This window comes from Pseudochaenichthys georgianus, chromosome 1, assembly GCF_902827115.2.
Source record: "Pseudochaenichthys georgianus chromosome 1, fPseGeo1.2, whole genome shotgun sequence".
NCBI classification, from domain to species: domain Eukaryota; kingdom Metazoa; phylum Chordata; class Actinopteri; order Perciformes; family Channichthyidae; genus Pseudochaenichthys; species Pseudochaenichthys georgianus.
The window spans coordinates 38,894,503-38,911,955 of NC_047503.1; the positions used below are offsets into that span (position 1 = coordinate 38,894,503).

A 17,453-nucleotide genomic window follows, 5' to 3' on the forward strand; every position below is an offset into this window, starting at 1 on the left:
ATAAACTCTCCCTTTGTGATAAGGTACATTTAATATGTGCTAAACATTTACGCCTCAAATGACTAACGTAAAACTGCTGTCTGCAGTCCATGATTGCTGATTGGTGCATATAGCTGTCATTCACTATCTTGTCGACCAATCATCTTCACTGTGGGGCGTCGATATGGGCGTATACGTGTTCAGGCTTCTGATTGGCGCAGTCACATCTGAGGCCGTGTTTGATAACATTGAGGATCCAAAACACCGAGGACGGCTGTTTTGATTCAGTTACTAGCGGGTTCTATTCAATAAACCAGCAGAGGTCTACAGCATTTTAATACATCTACAACATTAAAGGTATGGTTCTTAGTCAACACATCATTGAAAGGTCGAGGGGAATGCGAACTTGTAGCCAATGCTAGCTAACTAGCTAGCTAGTAGCTAGTCAGCCACATATAGCTATCGTTATGCCGCTAGTTAGCTAGTTAATGCTAACGCGTCGAAACCTACTAACTTTAGCGTGTGTCCATTTGCTTTAGAACAACTGCAATTAGTATATATTATTTCTGATTATTATAACTATATATGTTTACACTAACATTGAGACACACCTATGTGGTCCTTGTGTTTATGTTATCGGGTGTATTGTTAGCCCCCAGTCAGAGCTGGTTGATGTGGCCAGGGAAAGGAAAGTTTGGGGCTCTCTGCTGGAACTGCTACCCCCGCGACCCGACCACGGATAAGCGGGAGAAGATGGATGGATGTATTGTTAGCGCAAGCAGCTTTACGATATTGAAGAGTTGAATACAGTTGGTACAAGTAAAAGTACTGCATTGCAAATGTTACTAAAGTACAATAGTATTAGCATCAAAATATACTAAAAGTGCTAATTATGCAGATTGGACCATTTCAGAATCATATAGCATACGTATTGATTATAATTATTAATGCATTAATGTGTTTATCGAAGCTGGTAAAGGTGGAGCAAATATATTTTTACTTTGTACTGCAGGGTAGCTTGTTAATTTACTCCAAATGTAACTAAAGTCTTATTTAAGTGTTGATTAATTTCCCATCGTTAATCAAATTCTGCAAAGTAACTTATGGTACTAAATAAATAGAGTGGAATAAAAGTCAACGATGTACCTCTAAATTGTAGTGGGATAGAAGTAGGAAATAATTCAAGTAAAGTGAATTAAAGTCCCTTCAAAATAGTACTTAAGTACAGTGCTTGAAAAAAATCGACTTAGTTATTTTACACCGCTACTGTTAATATAAACGTTACTTTAAAAAATGAAACTTGATGTAACTATACTGCTACATTTAGTTAGTCTTGTTGCATTGCATATATATAAGTATTTCAAGAATGCATTCAAATGTTCTGTATGCATCAGGGCCGCCCGCCGGACCGGTAAGCGGAACGAAACACACAAGAGTTAGACCTAACACACTTAGCTATTTTATCTACCTCTGGAACAAGCAGGGGCGGCGGGTGCTGTAGGCTAGGGAAGGCTAACGGTCCGTCTACACTAAAGGCATCAAAAAATCTTGAATCTGGGCGTGTCTGAAGCTTGGCGATTTTTTGCGACCAACAACCAATCACATGAATCTCCCGCCCCCGACATACAAAGCAATAGCAATGTTCAAACGAAGTAAACTGGATATAAACTCCCCAAACAGGCGAAAACCTACCACAGGGTGTCCACGGGGTCTTAAAAAGTATTAAAAGTTGATAAATCAATTTAGCGAAAATTAAGGCTATTAAAACGTATTAAACGGCATTTTCCAAGGTATTAAGAAGGTCCACAGCAACGACAACATGAAACACCCTTTAATTTACTGAAACAACATGTCGGGAAACCCCCTCAAGGCGGCCCCATGCATAGCGTGCCATAAAATGCTGCTTCTTATTCTAAGTTGCGTTGCCTTGCTCCGCTCTGGGGGGGTTTATCTGCTGGTGGACTACCTGAGAGATATATATGGAGTCAGATTTGGGTCAATATTCTAGCGCGTAAAACAAGCTACTCACGAGCTGAAAATGTGCTTTTACACGCGCATAAAATGACCCTCGCGCGCAGATTAACCCCCGCGAGCGGCTCTGCGCTCGCTCGCGAGAGAAACAGCCTTCTTGCTCGCTCGCCTGAGTGTCAGCCTCGCGGAGTCTGTCTACGTGCGCGTGAAAAGTTTCTGGCACTTTGGGGCGGAGCCACTGGACTTTGATTGACAGCTGCAAGGAAACCCGGGGTTGCCAGGTTTGATAAATGCCTGAACTACCAAGAGCCGAGGAGAGACGGCAGCAAAATCAGTTGACACTCCCGCGAGCGAGCAAGAAGGCTGTCTCTCTCACGAGCGAGCGCAGAGCCACTCACGGGCGCAGAGCCGCTCGCGGGGGTTTAATCTGCGCGCGAGGGTCATTTTATGCGCGTGTAAAAGCACATTTTCCGCTCGTGAGTAGCTTGTTTTACGCGCTAGAATATTGACCCAAATCTAACTCCATAGATATACAGCAGGAGAACACGCCCTCCACCGCGGAGAATAAACAGAAGGGCGGCCATGACAACCATGCTCCGGGGTCTTCTTCGGTGCTTTTGGTGTATTTTGTGGCGGCAGCAGCGCCACTTACAGGCCTGGCATATGTACTACAGCGTTTCCAGCGGTCTAGTGTGAACGGACACGTTAATGAATCGAATGCGCTTGAACGGAAGACTTTTTTGCATTTGCGTTTTACTGTATGCGTCCTCGTGGGGCCGGGGTCTAAGCCAAACTATATCCGGTCACAGAGATCTGCTATTTTAAAGTAAGGTCAACACATATCAACCCTAAATATAGTCTATAATAAGAACGAGAAAAGTCTTAACATATATATTGTTTTTTGTAAACATATGACAAATGTGTGAGGGTGATGACGTTAGAGCATCGTCCTATGTGCCGGGCTTAGCCCCGGACAGCCCCAGCCCAATTTAACCCCTGGGTATTTGTGAGGGAGCTCCTATATGGCATTACCCCGCTGAAGCTCACCAAAGTTTAATATATTTCATAGTTCAAAGTTTTGTCAATTGTTTTTTTTATTGGTCAAATACTGGTTTCTAAGGAGTTTTACTGGAATGAAAGAGCACAGAGTACAGAAGCAACAAAGCAGCATACTGCACCTGACCTTCACAGAGAGGTTGAAGTTCATGTGGAGAGGAGGCTTCAGTAGTCTGTCTGCACTCTGTTGAGTTGTGCTATTTTACAATCAATATAGTAAATGTGGGGTAAATTGTGTCGCCAATGTAACCGGTTAGAACTCAAAGTTGCGATGAGGTCTTAAAATGTATGGAAAGGGTCTTAAAAAAGGTCTTAAAAGGTATTACATTTGACTTCAGGATTCCTGCATATACCCTGTACCAGTTTCACCCACTGTCTCTGCCACCTCCCTCCATGCCTGGTTCCTCCGGTTTGTATCCCGTTAATAGTTCTGGTCGGAAAGAACCGGGTGATTTGCTACCGTAATTTCTCATTTGGAATATGAGGAAATGAACTGCGGTCTGGCTCTCCCAGCTTGCACGCGGTTTGATTGGCTAGTGCTTGTACTGGCGGGATTTGCATAAACGGGATTTGATTGGCTGATGCCAGCTTCAAAAGCATCGGGAGCATCAAAAGTTGAACATTGCTCAACTTTTGATGCTCACGATGCTTGCAAAGCCATACTCCGCTCCCCACAATGCAGTTCGGCGAAGATTCAAAAATCTTCTACGTCACCCCATTCAAGTGAATGGGCGAAGCGTTGAAAGCATTTTTCGATGCCTGTAGTGTAGACGGGCCGTAAGCCTTCCCAAATATTTGTGTCACTGCATCCTGGTAAAATAAAAATATAATGTTTGTGTCTTTGACATTAGCGCTGCTATGCAGCCACCTGTGCCCTGTACTACGAAGCCAGTTCAAACCCTGGATATGTTTGAGTTATCTAAACCAACCCTAATAAACGAGATCTCGACGCTGGTTAATATCAACTCGGTAAATCAAGCCAGGGCTTCTCTCACCAGCTGAGAGCGCGTTCACGTGAAAGGGGTGGGGTTAGCAACATTTGACCAATCACAAACCGGGACAAGTGTACTGACAGCGCAGCGTCATACTTCATTAATGAAAAGTAAACTAATAGTAGACAAATATGAACTTTAAAGTTCATATTTGTCTAATATTAGTCATCCATGACTTAAACATAATAATCCAGGATACAAGCCACCTGCAAGGAGAATACAGAACAACGGGTTAAAAAATAAATAAACTACCGAGTGTTTGAAAGCGTAACAGTTTTATGATATCACTGCCCCATCTAAGACACGAGTGGATCTAACTTTAATTACATTTGGGTTGAGTGTTTCGTCAACTTCATGTGTTGCTTAAAATAATACTTCTGCATGCAGTATGTGACACTATGAGTGGTGCACGGCCAGATACGGCTCAGCTGACTCAGATAAGGAGATAATATAGGCTATGATATTATATGATCGATGATCTGATTGAATGTGATATGAATGATAAGTGTGACACGTCGGCGTCTTCTCTGCATACAGCAGTTTAAACTGTATTTCCTTTCTCCTGTAATATGACTTGATAGATTTAAACTCCGCACACTGAGCTCTGATTTTTCAGCAGGCGGTGCTTTCACTGAGTTGATCTCTTTTCTATAGACGCCGGAGGTGGGCAGCGTCAGGTAAAAAAAAGTGATTTAGCCTTCCCAAACCTGAGCCTCACGCGCCGCCTATGAAAACAAGCTAAACTAGTTATACATATATTTATTCTTCACTGTCGGGTCACTCATTACTGGATCAGTGAGCTGCATGAGACACTGACAGGCTGTCAGGAGAGAGAGAGAGAGAGAGTGAGAGAGGAAAAGAGAGCGCTTCCGCTCATTTCTCCCGTGTTATTATCCAAAGTGAATGTAAACTTGAATAATGTACATCATTTGAATGTAATAATTAAGTTGATTGTTGTTTGTGGAAGCTCCAGTGAATGAGCCCCATTAACTGAGTTTAAACATCACTTTAAATGGAAGATTTAAAGTGATGTTTAAATCTTCCATTTAGTGCGCTGAATTTAGTGCACTGAACTTTGAATCAGGGGATAGCAAGGTCGAGTCCCACTGCAGTCAGCATGTCGTTGTGTCCCTGGGCAAGACACTTCACCCCAAATTTCCCCTGAGGGGATTGTCCACAGTACTGAATGTATGCGTCTAACAAATGACATGTAATGTAATAAGTATTTTGATATCCTGACCTTTGGTAATGTGAGGTTGGAAAAACTGCAACGTCATTTGTAATGTTCAAAAAGTTCAGTTTCTAATATAACTAATAGACGTCGTCTCCGTTGTTTGGACAGCAGATCCCTCTTTCTCTGCATCCAGTGCTTCTCCAGTGTTTCTGCTGTCACGGTGATGTCAGCAGCCTGTCTCGTACGCCTGGCAAGGTGCAGTGGTCCTCAAGTGGGACGTAGTGGTCTTTTACAGAGGGGCCTACTCCCACTACCATTCCAGCAGGACAGCCACCTCCACTTCACCCAGAGACAGCTTTACACCCCTTCAGGAAAACGGTACAGCAACACACGCTTTGATTCAGACGGCAGCGGAACCCCAACTACTTGGGATTCATTTGGCATCTGGGACGATCGTATCGATGAGCCAATTCTGCTGCCTTCCAGCATCCGCTACGGCAAGCCCATTCCCAAAGTCAGTTTATCGAAGGTAGGCTGTGCCTCGCTCATCGGGCAACGCAAGGAGAATGAAGACCGCTACCAGGTCTCCCAAATGACCGACAACATCCTCTACTTTGCTGTGTTTGATGGACATGGCGGGCCAGAAGCGGCAGATTTCTGTCTAAAATACATGGAGAAATACATCAAGTAGGCAAATCATTAAATATGGCTTTATCACATACCAGCCATTGTCACATGACAGGCATACCTGTTATAGCTGATTTTCTGATCCTCAGTCTTTTGTTGTTGTTTCAGGGACCTTGTGACGGAGGAGTCCGATCTGGAAGTAGTTATAACGAAGGCCTTCCTTGAAATAGACAAAGCTCTTGCAAGGCACTTGCACTTCTCTCCAAGTGGTAGGTTCCTTCATGTTACATGTACATAGTTATACTGTGTATATGTATACACTGTGGTATTTATGTTATGACGCTTTTTTCTTCTCTCCTCAACACCTAACTTATTTATCCTACTTAGGCTTTGAAGCCTTGGATTCCCAACTGACATTAACCAAGCACTTTGGTTAGAGGTCTGTCATTAAACTCATAGTTACTGAATAACATATGAACAATAAACCACCTACAAGTACAGCCAGCACTAGTGCTTCACTATTCATCTACGCATACAGAAAGGAACAAATTAAAGGAAAAACCTAAGCTACTGTGTGGATAGGTAATGTGGATGTTTTTTATGAGCCCAGTTAAAGCCCGTTATATCGTGGATTGGTGTATTAGACAGTGTGTTCCACCAGAAACAGTAAGCGATATAATAATTTCTTTCATTAAAGGTCTCTACTTTGTTTAATATTTACTCCAACAAACCCTGAAGCTTTTTTAAAGTCCTGTGGTTTGTCAACACTTAACGAAGACACTTGTTGTTGTTTTTCCTATAATTTGTCAACTATCTATCAATCTGCAAAGTATACTGTTTAGCACAGGTAGTGAAATTAATTATGGGTACGTAAAGCATCCCTGAAAGCTAAATATTTGTCTTCATGATCATGTGATCTACATGTTTGCCCTTGTCATATAGAACATTTAAAAATCGGCTTACATTTTCTTAAATGGCATTATATCTGCTTACAGTTATGTTATTTTATAAAAGCTAGTATACGTGTAATGTGGCCAAACATCGGCCACGCTGTGTGAAATGTCCCAATATGCCTGTGTGTGTGTGCATGTTATCTACGGCAGCTGCTGACCCAGCTAAGAGCTGGAGGCCCTTGGCACCAATGTGGATGGCGAGAGGCTAGATATTGAAGGAGAGTCCAGCGGGTCCTAAATCCTGGACTACTGGAAGGTTCCCCATCTTTCTCTCACTCCGCTCTCTCTCTTCATTTTCTTCTCTCACCAAGTGTATGCAAAGCTCCTTGTGAGACGATGCTTCAGTTGGACCAGTTGTATGAGGTGTACTGTGTGTGGTCAATGACACGTCTGGTCCATGAGATGCAGCATGTTTAAAATGCATATACGTTTAAAACAGAATATCAAATGTCTATAAATCTCTAGCTAGTGACCTAAATCATGACATTTAATGCGGTTAATTCTCATTTGTCGTAACTTAAGAAATGCACGTTTTAAGTGTAGTAAACGCATTACGTCGGATGTAACCGTGTTGCTCTTAAGACACACTTTTGAAGTCACATCTTACCGTTACATCTTACCGTTACAAATTACCAAGTATTTATGTTTGATATCAATTTTCTTATGACAAATACGTTTTTTTTTTTTTTTGGAACTGTACATAAATGCATGTCAACCCTCACCTGAAGAAGTATAAGAAAAGGATCTTGTATGTGTACACTGATAAGGTCAGATATCTTTAGCTCGTTTTAGCAATAACTCTGCTGTGGACCTGAACTCTGCGCTGAAACAGTTCGACCTGCATGTGCGACTGCCCCCTCTTTTGTTTACTGTGTAATCTCCAGCCCTCTATACGACTCCCCACTCATGTGTTCATGTGTGGATGTGTGGATGTGATGATTGATGTGACCAATGTGAACAGTGCCTTTTTTGTGTTTACCATTTTATTTTTTATGGCACGTTCCACCTCTAATGTGACCTTTCTTGTCTCTGTAGTGAATGCAGGCACCACCTCCACCGTGGCCCTGCTGAGGGACGGCATCGAGCTGGTGGTGGGCAGTGTGGGTGACAGCCGCGCCATGCTGTGCCGCAAGGGCAAGGCCGTTAAACTCACTGTCGACCACACTCCTGATAGGAAGGACGAGAAAGAGAGGTGAGGAGACTGCAAAGTTTCTCATTTAAGGGGACATTTATCAACGGTATAGGCATATGTACGGGCCCGGGCGCTGTACGATAGCTGCCCACTGCTCCTGGTACTAGACTCCTGGTACTAGGATGGGTTAAATGCAGAGAACACATTTCACTGTGTGCTCTGCATGTGTGAGGGTTTCATCCCTCCCAATTCTATTCTATATCAAAAGTATCATTACCTCACATCATTTCTAAATAACTACCGATTTAAAGTAGATTGCAGTATCAGCCAGTATAAATGAAAACAACTGTGTGCAGGGCTTTTAAGAAAACGTTTTTGCCATAATTTATCCCGAAATGGGAGAAAATAAACTTTTATCTGTGATACAATCCAGGAATTAGAAGTAGATCAGAATCAGAATACCTTTATTAGTCCCACGGAGAGGAAATGTACGTAGTTACAGCAGGAAAAAGAGCCACAGACAGCTTAATGTTACAATGTTAAATATTTGACATGCATTTAAAAAAAAAGTACTAAATTATGATATAATAAAAAATTCGAAGTTACATAATAATAAAAAAATACACATCCTGTAACAGTTCTTAGGATTTATTAGCCAGGTATATATTACAGTTATTAACGGCATCTATATATATTGCACATAGTTTGTTGGTATTTAGCAACAAGGGGTGATATAGTCTGTGGTAGTGTTGCACGGTGTACCGATACTTGAAAGGTACCGCGATACCCTGCCGTTAAAAACGGTACGATTCCTCCGTTTCATTAGTATCGGTACTTTAAGAATGACGGGGAAAAGTACTCCCGTGAAAAAGCGCCGTTTTAATAAGAGCCGTGTGTGTTCAGCGCTCTGCTTCCACTCGCTGCACTGCAGCCGTGCCTGCAGTCCCGCTCCTCTCAAGCACGTTCTAAGTCCCTCCCCTCTCTCGTGCACGCGGCCACGCGCTAGCTGCCAGAGCATGTGAGAAAACTAGAAGCATGGCTGAAAGAGGGAGTGAAACTGCCGCTGCGCCTCGGCTTGTTGACAAAAAAGACGCCAGAAGTCTGTGAACGAGCCAGAAGTCAGGTGTTCAGAGCAGAGCTCCCTGTCGGAGCAGCAGAGCGTGATGTGCACTGAAAAGTTTTTCTGTCGCAATATTATCGTTGAGCAAACTTAACTAGCAAACTAGCATCACTATCTGCTAACGTTAGCTTTAGCCTTCGTTTTCTATTAGTTTTTTCATAGGGTATAAACGGAGGTGGTATAAATATATATCTTGTACTTGAGTAAAAGTAGAAGTACCAGAATGTAGGAACAATCCTGCATTCAAAATGATCCTCAAATAAAAGTACAAAAGTATTATCATCAAAATATAGTTAAAGTAGCGACAGTAAAAGTATAAGTACTCAGGTCTTGTACTAGAAGCACCAGAGTGTAGGAATACTCTGTTACAGTAAAAGTAAAAAGTAGCGACAGTAAAAGTAGTCATTGTGCAGATTGGTCCATTTCAGAATAATATATATGATGTGTTTTATAATGATTGATCATGAAAGTGTTCTCAAAGCTGGTGAAGGTGCAGCTAGTCTGAATGACTTTGTAGACTGCAGGGTAGCTGGTAGGGCTGTGCATCTTCACTGGTCTCACGATTCGATTCGATTACGATTATCCTGTCAACGATTCGATTCGGTTCGATATCCCGGTGCATCACGGTGCATCACGATTCATACCAATGCGTTGCATCCTCAATTTTCTATATTACTGCACATGGCTTATTTTTCATCAATGCATACATGCAGTAAATACATATGAACTCTCTTTTTATTATTTAGAAAGTGCTTCAGAAATCAATAACATAAATGTCTTGACATTAATTTATAAACCAAAATAAATGAATTGTATAGGTCTAGCCTCCGTGTGTGAAGTTGTTCCATCCTCAAAAACAAAAAGCTAATGCTTCTGCAGTCTAGCTGCAGCTTCTAGCAACAGTCTTCTGTTAAGAAAGGACACTGAATGTCCTGAATGAGGCATCACATACATGACTTGAGTCTGAACACAGCAGACAACAGGAGTATTTACAACAGCATATACAAACAAAAATAGTGCATGTGGGTGCACATTTACATTCTCTGTCTTACTGTTACATAAATCCCATGAATGTATGAGATTAAATTAGCTTCATTATATCTCAGTGATTAAGTGAATAATAAAGTTTCTATCGGGTCACCATCAGCCTGTCACTCATTATTTTCAGGGAGGGGGTGGGGCTTGGAGGAACGGAGAGGAGACGGTGATCGAGCTTTTTTCCTCCTGCCTTCATAAACTTTACACACGTATATATCGTCTGAAAATTGCTAGAGGACATTCATACTTTGCAATCCAAGACTTAATTAAATCCACCAAAAACCTGACATGATTGTAACGCGATTATTTTTGAAAAACATAAATCCCTGTCACACTCCGTGTCGCTGCGGCTCAGAGACACAGGGACCCTGTGTCTCTGACACGGAGTGATTGAGAGCGGGTCCTTCTGCTGTCGGTTCTGGACTGGTGTTCTTGTGTTGGTGGATAAAGCAGACTGCTCCGTGTTGCTATGCCGCTGTCACGTCTGTTCCCTGATCTCTGCGTCACCGACCGATTTGATATTAAAGTGACAGAATTTTTTTTATAGTAAAGCCGCGGCCAGAAAATCAGGAAGCAACGTTACCACTCTATAACCGATTATCTTCCGTCACTGCATCGAGACCGAATCGTCCACGTCCGCATCGCAATGCATCGTAGAAACGATTATTTTCAACACCCCTAGTAGCTGGTGGATTTACTCCAGGTGGAACTAAAGTCTGATTCAACACTTGGTTATATTTCACATCATTTGTCCACATCTAAAGTAACTAAAGGTATTAAATACATGTAGTGGAGTAAAAGTACACCATGTACCTCTGAACTGTAGTGGATTAGAAGTACACCATGTACCTCTGAACTGTAGTGGATTAGAAGTACACCATGTACCTCTGAACTGTAGTGGATTAGAAGTACACCATGTACCTCTGAACTGTAGAGGAGTAGAAGTACACCATGTACCTCTGAACTGTAGTGGATTAGAAGTACAAAGTAGCAAAAGAAACATTGAAATACTTAAATAAAGTACAAGTATCTCAAAATTGTACCCAAGTAGTACTTGAGTTTATGAACTTAGTTACTTTACACCAGTGGCTATACAGATAGAAAGACTAAGCCTTGCACAGAGGCATGAAAATACATTTTCAAAATGCTCAACAGTGCTGCCAAAATGTTAAACTCACTGCTACACAATTAAAATAAATGCTTTTATATATATTTATATTAGATGTGACTCTTTGGCGTTTCTGTTCTTAGTAACACTGCTGCTTTAGTTGTTCTGACTGCTAAAATCATCTGTTATTCCTCATTTTAAAGCCGATATTCTGTGGGTCGGGGGCTCGGATCCTTGTCACCTTTTTCATACCTGATGAGTTTGCATCCCTGATTATATTTAAGACTGTTTCCCTTTTTTTAAGAAAAGTATCGAAAAAGAATCGGAATCGCAATTCTTGACTTGGTATCGGTATCGAAACCAAAATGTTGGTATCGTGACAACACTAGTCTGTGGTGTGTGTAGGGGGGGGATACTATACTAAACTGTCCAACTTAAAACCCAATATGAAGTATTTAGGCTTTCTAAAGTTCTTAATCCTTGTTATTTGTGGAAATCTGCATACTCCCTTTTAGTACAACCCAGTACATCTGTTTTATTTGTTTTTTTAAACTGTCTCTGGTCTTATGGAGATGTAGCTGTTTAATGAAAAGCATCTGTTTATCTTTTTAATACTACATCTCTGTCAATCGAGTACTTTTCTGTGTGCCTCTCTGCGTCTAGGATCAGGAAAAGTGGAGGTTTTATCACCTGGAATAGTCTGGGACAGTCGAACGTTAACGGCAGGCTGGCCATGACGCGCAGCATCGGAGACTTTGACCTGAAGAACACCGGGGTCATTGCTGAGCCGGAAACCAAAAGGATGACGGTAGGTTTTTAAAAGAGGGATTTGAAGCAACCTTGCATTAAATACATACGGATTTATAACAAAATTGTCAACTTGTCAATAAGGAGTCTGTAAAATTGGTTATTATATATAGGATGTTATTTAAGGATTTTATTTTGGTTCTCTTTTTAATAAATGTATTATCCCTTCAATGTGTTTTTCTTATTCCTTATAAGTCAAAGTTAGACATCTTTCTAAATATAGCTTGCCTTGTCCTCAGTTGCACCATGCCCACGACTCTTTCCTGGCGCTGACCACAGACGGTGTTAACTTCATCATGAACAGTCAGGAGATCTGCAACGTAATCAACCAATGCCACGACCCCAAAGAAGCCGCTCAGAGAATCTCTGACCAGGTAAGACCTTCATACGGAGTGAAACCAAACCATGTATGTAATAGGGATGGGAACGATTAATCGAATATTCGAAATTATTCAGGTTTTCGAATATGAGGTTCCGGCGCTAACAGTTCATGAGCGTGCTCCCTTGCCCCCTGTCAACACTCGCTGCTTGGCAACCGTGTGTGGCGGCAATGTACATAGACATTTTCACAGGAGAGATCTAGTTTTGCCGGTATTCAACATATCTTACCAGTCATAGTCCGGTAATTATTTACACTCTAACGGAGAGTCCTACACAGACATGGCGTCAAAAAGGAGTAATGTGTGGAAATATTTCGACCAGGTTAGTGAGTGCGGTGTAGACGTCAAACTATGCCAAATTAAACTTATATATACATGCTATACCTTGCTATACCCGCAACCTCCGTTCCAGCTGAGAGGGTCTTCTCTACAGCTGGGCTGATTGTGAATCGCCTCTGCACCAGCATCTCCCCTGAGCATGTAGACATGCTCATATTTTGAAACAAGAATGGGTAGCCTATTGAATAGCTGTATTCTGTGCATAGGCCCTGTTATAGGTTTTTGATGTTTTAAGCATGAAAGCTGTAGGCCTAGCTGTCAAACTGTGATCACCAGTTCAATGCATTTGACAAATTCGACTTTGTTTCTATACTTTTTTATAAATATGTATTTATTTATTTCCAAAAGTTATTGAACCCAATTTTTTTTTATAGGATATTTACATTTCGGTTAACTGTTTTTTGGGAGTCGAATATTCCAATTCCCATCCCTAGTATGTCAAGTCTGGTAAATGGACAGTCAGAAATCTATCTGTTACATTTACAGACCCTCATAAGTATTCTTTTCATTTCAAGCTACACTCATAGTGGGCTGCTGCCATCAGTCAAATCTGTCCCTCTATCATTTCATCATTTACAAGAGTAGTGTAATGTGTGCTTAGCGAGAGTGTGGATGAGCGACACAGAGAGAGAGTTTTTATTTACATGATGGTCCTCTTCTCTCACAGGCCCTGCAGTATGGCTCAGAGGACAACAGCACGGTCATCGTGGTGCCCTTCGGAGCCTGGGGGCGGCACAAGAGCTCGGGCCCCAGCTTCTCCTTCAGCCGGAGCGTGGTGTCCAGCGGGCGCTGGGCGTAGTCAGGTTGGGGTCTGCGGATCTGGTCAATGTGTGCAATACAATCCAACAACAGTGCCCTTGTGGAAATATTATAAAAAGTGTGGTTTGCCCTAAAAAATGTATACACTGGGGTAACTTAATATTATTTAGAGTAGCATGATGTGAGCCTCCTGTCCTTAGAGGCAGTATTCATGAAGTGCACTAAATGAAAAACATCCTCTTTATAAAAGGTTTTATCTCACGCAGGCCAATGACCTTATAGACGCTGAAAGCTAAGAAGAGTTTGAGTGGCAGACTGGAGTTCCCGATGACCTGACAGCCGTCTCCTGTATTTATTTCACCTGCTCTGAATCACCTGAGATTTGAAGACTGCTATCCTGTCAGTCTTTTAAATCTTTTTAGCTATAATGCCCAAGTTTGCACTTTTTATTTTCACAGTTAATTTGCAATTTTAACAAAAAAAAGTGCTTCTGGATTGTACCAGCTGTTTTAAAGCCAGCAGTCTTTCTGTTTCTCAGTGTGAAGGATTGGACTACATGCACAGATAAGGAAAATACAATAATGGAACTGCATTTTAGGGATGCATGATATGGATCAATAACCGATAAATACCTGCTTCTCACCGCAAATGCTCATAACCCAAGCAATATTTCTGGTATTGTAAAAAAAAGCAGGTTTTGCACACCTGAGGATAAGAGAGGCTAAGCAAAAAATAGATCATTTAATAATGATAGATCTTATCTATCAGATCATAATTGTTGACGAACAAAAACAACAAACGCTCTTTTTTTCTAGTAAAGCACATTAATAACTTATATTGCAAATTGAAATTCTGTTGTCTTCCTCTGAAAACCGTCCAAACAACATGTTTATCTCTTTAGTCCCAATTTTTCTATTTTCTCTATTCAGCATTCTGCACTTCTCCCCTCTGTTGATTGGCCGATCTCAAACACACAGTGTCAGAGTGTGTACATGCTGCACTTGTGAAGTCTGTCAAAGCAGTAGAGTGCCACGGCGACGCGTCCTAAAACCCGGAAGTTAGCATGTTACCACTTCCGATTCCTTCGACAAAAACCAATGCAATTTCTCCATAGGATTTTGGAAAATAGCTCTGAATAAGGTCTGTTGAAAGTAGGGTAGACATGTGGAGATTATCCGGCTGAACAAAACGTGATCCGTCTCTTCAATGTGTGCCAACCACAGACCTTATTTCGAGCTATTTTCTAAAATCCTATGGAGAAATTGCATTGGTTTTTGTCGAAGGAACCGGAAGGAGTTTACTTCCGGGTTTTAGGACGCGTCACCGTGGCACTCTATATAGCTTTGTCTTATTGGCTAATCATTTATCGGGCATCATTTTATTTACAGAATGAAACATAACATTTCCCGTCATTAGGGGATGATTTATCGGCCTGATTTATATCGTGCATCCCTAATTAATTTGTCAATTGATCTGATTTAATTTAGCCCTTTTTATATCCAAATCTACTTATATGTACATAGAAAGGTCACGACTTCTGAAGCAACTGGACAAAAAGCATCACGACCAAAATAAGTCAGAGGGTAGGTCTTGATACGTCCGTTCCTAAATGTTCTCTAATTGCACAATCGTTGAGAGAAATGAACCCAGAATGTTCTGTGATCCAGTTTGTGCTGAATGCTATTTATATGATCAGCATTTCCATGGCGCATATAAGATATTCTTGTTACAAAGCTTGTATAAGTGTTAATATTTCTATTAAGAAGCGGTATTTTAAGGGCACTAAGATGTGTTCAAGGTACAGAAATGTAAAGTTTATGTTTTGTAAATAATTCTATTTATGTACATCCGGAAAACTGGTAAGTTCTCATAACTTAATAACTCGTCATATCGGTCACAAACGACCTTTGCTTCAGTTTCATCTTCTTTGTAACTTGTCATCTTCATTTGATGTGTCGCTCGGAAAGAGTAAAGCACACTTAATGCAACGCTAAAGAGATGTTCAGCTGAGAGCCATGTGAGTGAATGTTTGCTTAACTTCGCTCCTCCACTCAGAAATATCACTCGCCCCCTGCAGGGTTCAGGAGTCGCTGTAGGTTGTCCTGGCTGACGTGAGGGGATACGTGTGAAGGGTTAGAGATCCACTGTTGATCTTTAGTCCTGTTGAGAAATGCAACGCTTCATATCTATCGTCATTCTTCTACCTGTGACATTTGTTACCTTCAGTTATTTTCCTCCAACACCAGCTTTAAATGTTATGTAAACTGTGTTTCTGATCGACTCGTCCTCCATACAAACCTCATCTGTTACACGTGTATCAGTGTGTTCGTTTTTTTCCCTGTTTTTGGTTTCACTGCCTTTTCAAATGCAATCGTTGTATCCGGGACCTAAATGTGACTTTTCCAACACGACACTGTTAGTACTGTATTTTTGGTCTCAATGGCTTGTGACACAAACGATTAAAAACTAAACAAATAACAATGATGTGTTCTGTCTTTAAATCTTCTGAGTGTCAAACTCAAATACACAGAGGGCCAGAAGTCATTAGAAATTATCCTGCGGGCCGAAATTAAATCCACCAAGGGCCTGATTTGGCCCCCGGGCCTTGAGTTTGACAAGTGTTGTACGGAGAAGTACAGATACGAAATTAATCAATAAATAAATCAAATGTGTAAAAATAAAAACATCATAATTAAAATGCAGGTTAATTTCTCATCCAATAAATTATAAATATTATCTTTTTATAATAAATGTTCCTTTTTAACCTGTGCATTTATTTGATGATTGAGACCATTTCTTTTTTTCTGTGTATAATTAGTTAGTTTATTTGTGTCTTGTGAGTATTTATGAAACTGCCATTTAAACAATTAAGTGTGATATTTCAAAGTAAAGAACAAATGTAATGTATGACATTTAAAAGTCAGCAGATTTTCCTTCTTGTCCATTTATTCTTGGAGTGTAAAAGAAAGGTGTCATGGTCGTCACTCTGATAGCCAAAAAATGTTGTACTGATGAATTCAGCCTGACAGACCGACTGGATTTATGAGGACGACATACTCCAGCGGCTAAAGAAGTATTCAGATCCTTAAAGGTAGGGTAGGTAAGAATGGAGAAGCCAGCTCGAGTGCGCAGCCGAAAAAAATCTGCCCCTTCCTTACAGAGCCCCTCCTCCAACACACATGAACGCGCACATGACCAATGAGGGCACGAGATGGAAGGCTGACAGGCAGGTAGGCCATCCAGTTATTTTAGCCGGGCCGGCTCAGATGATTGGTCGTGCTTTTTACAGCGCCACGGCTTCCACAGATGAAATGTTTTTATGTATTTATTGTCAAAGCATTTAATATATTCATTGCTATCGGGATGTTAAGAGCATTCCATGGAATATAACAAAAAGTGTTTCTGAAGTGAATTACCTACCCCACCTTTAATGTGAGTAAAAGCAGAATTCCTACACTGAAAATACTATAGATTTGGCAAAAGTGTTATCATCGACTCCCTCTGTAGTGAAATGTTCCCGCTCCCGTTTGGAATGATGTTACAGGTGCATCCATCTTTATGCAACACAAAATACTGCAGTAAAAGCATTTTTTAATGTTTTAAAGGTATTACAAGTATGTTTGTGTAATCAGGAAATATTTGAAAAGTTTCAATAGTAGAAGTACTCGGTTAAGAACATTTCCTTCGTGATTGATAACATTTAATTATATATCAGATATATATATATCTCATGCATTAATGAAGAATCAGGATTTGACTGCTGTATTCAGTTGAGTTCAGTCATTCAGAATACATCTTTTCGTTTTTATTGATTAATCTGCCAATTCATTTTTTCTTGTGTTTTTTAAAGAGATTGAATGATTAAAGGTAATTCTGTTTGTAAACACGAGAAAAGAAACAGTCACTGAGAGTTCAAAGTGACACCTTAAACTCTTTTGTTTTGTCCAACCGGCTGTTTAGACGGCAACAACATTGAATTATACATTTGATGTACAGCTGGGTAGTGGTGCAGTAAAGA

The 17,453-nt window shown here is 40.9% G+C and overlaps 1 protein-coding gene across 4 annotated transcripts in view; it reads left to right on the forward strand.

Moving 5' to 3' along the window:
- The window catches only part of ppm1kb (protein phosphatase, Mg2+/Mn2+ dependent 1Kb), an 18,179-nt gene extending 2,263 nt beyond the window's left edge, over positions 1 to 15,916 (forward strand). The window contains exons 1-7 of one of the 4 annotated variants that reach the window (XM_034086587.2): positions 196 to 336; positions 5,341 to 5,859; positions 5,968 to 6,068; positions 7,788 to 7,944; positions 11,814 to 11,958; positions 12,197 to 12,331; positions 13,344 to 15,916. In XM_034086587.2, coding sequence (XP_033942478.1) covers positions 5,396 to 5,859; positions 5,968 to 6,068; positions 7,788 to 7,944; positions 11,814 to 11,958; positions 12,197 to 12,331; positions 13,344 to 13,475 — 1,134 coding nt within the window. In that variant the 5' untranslated portion in view covers positions 196 to 336; positions 5,341 to 5,395 and the 3' untranslated portion in view covers positions 13,476 to 15,916. Of the gene's footprint in view, positions 1 to 195; positions 337 to 5,340; positions 5,860 to 5,967; positions 6,069 to 7,787; positions 7,945 to 11,813; positions 11,959 to 12,196; positions 12,332 to 13,343 lie in introns of those variants that run through there. The other 3 variants (XM_034086579.2, XM_034086563.2, XM_034086572.2) reach the window with 3 other exon arrangements.
- Positions 15,917 to 17,453: the final 1,537 nt, after the last annotated feature.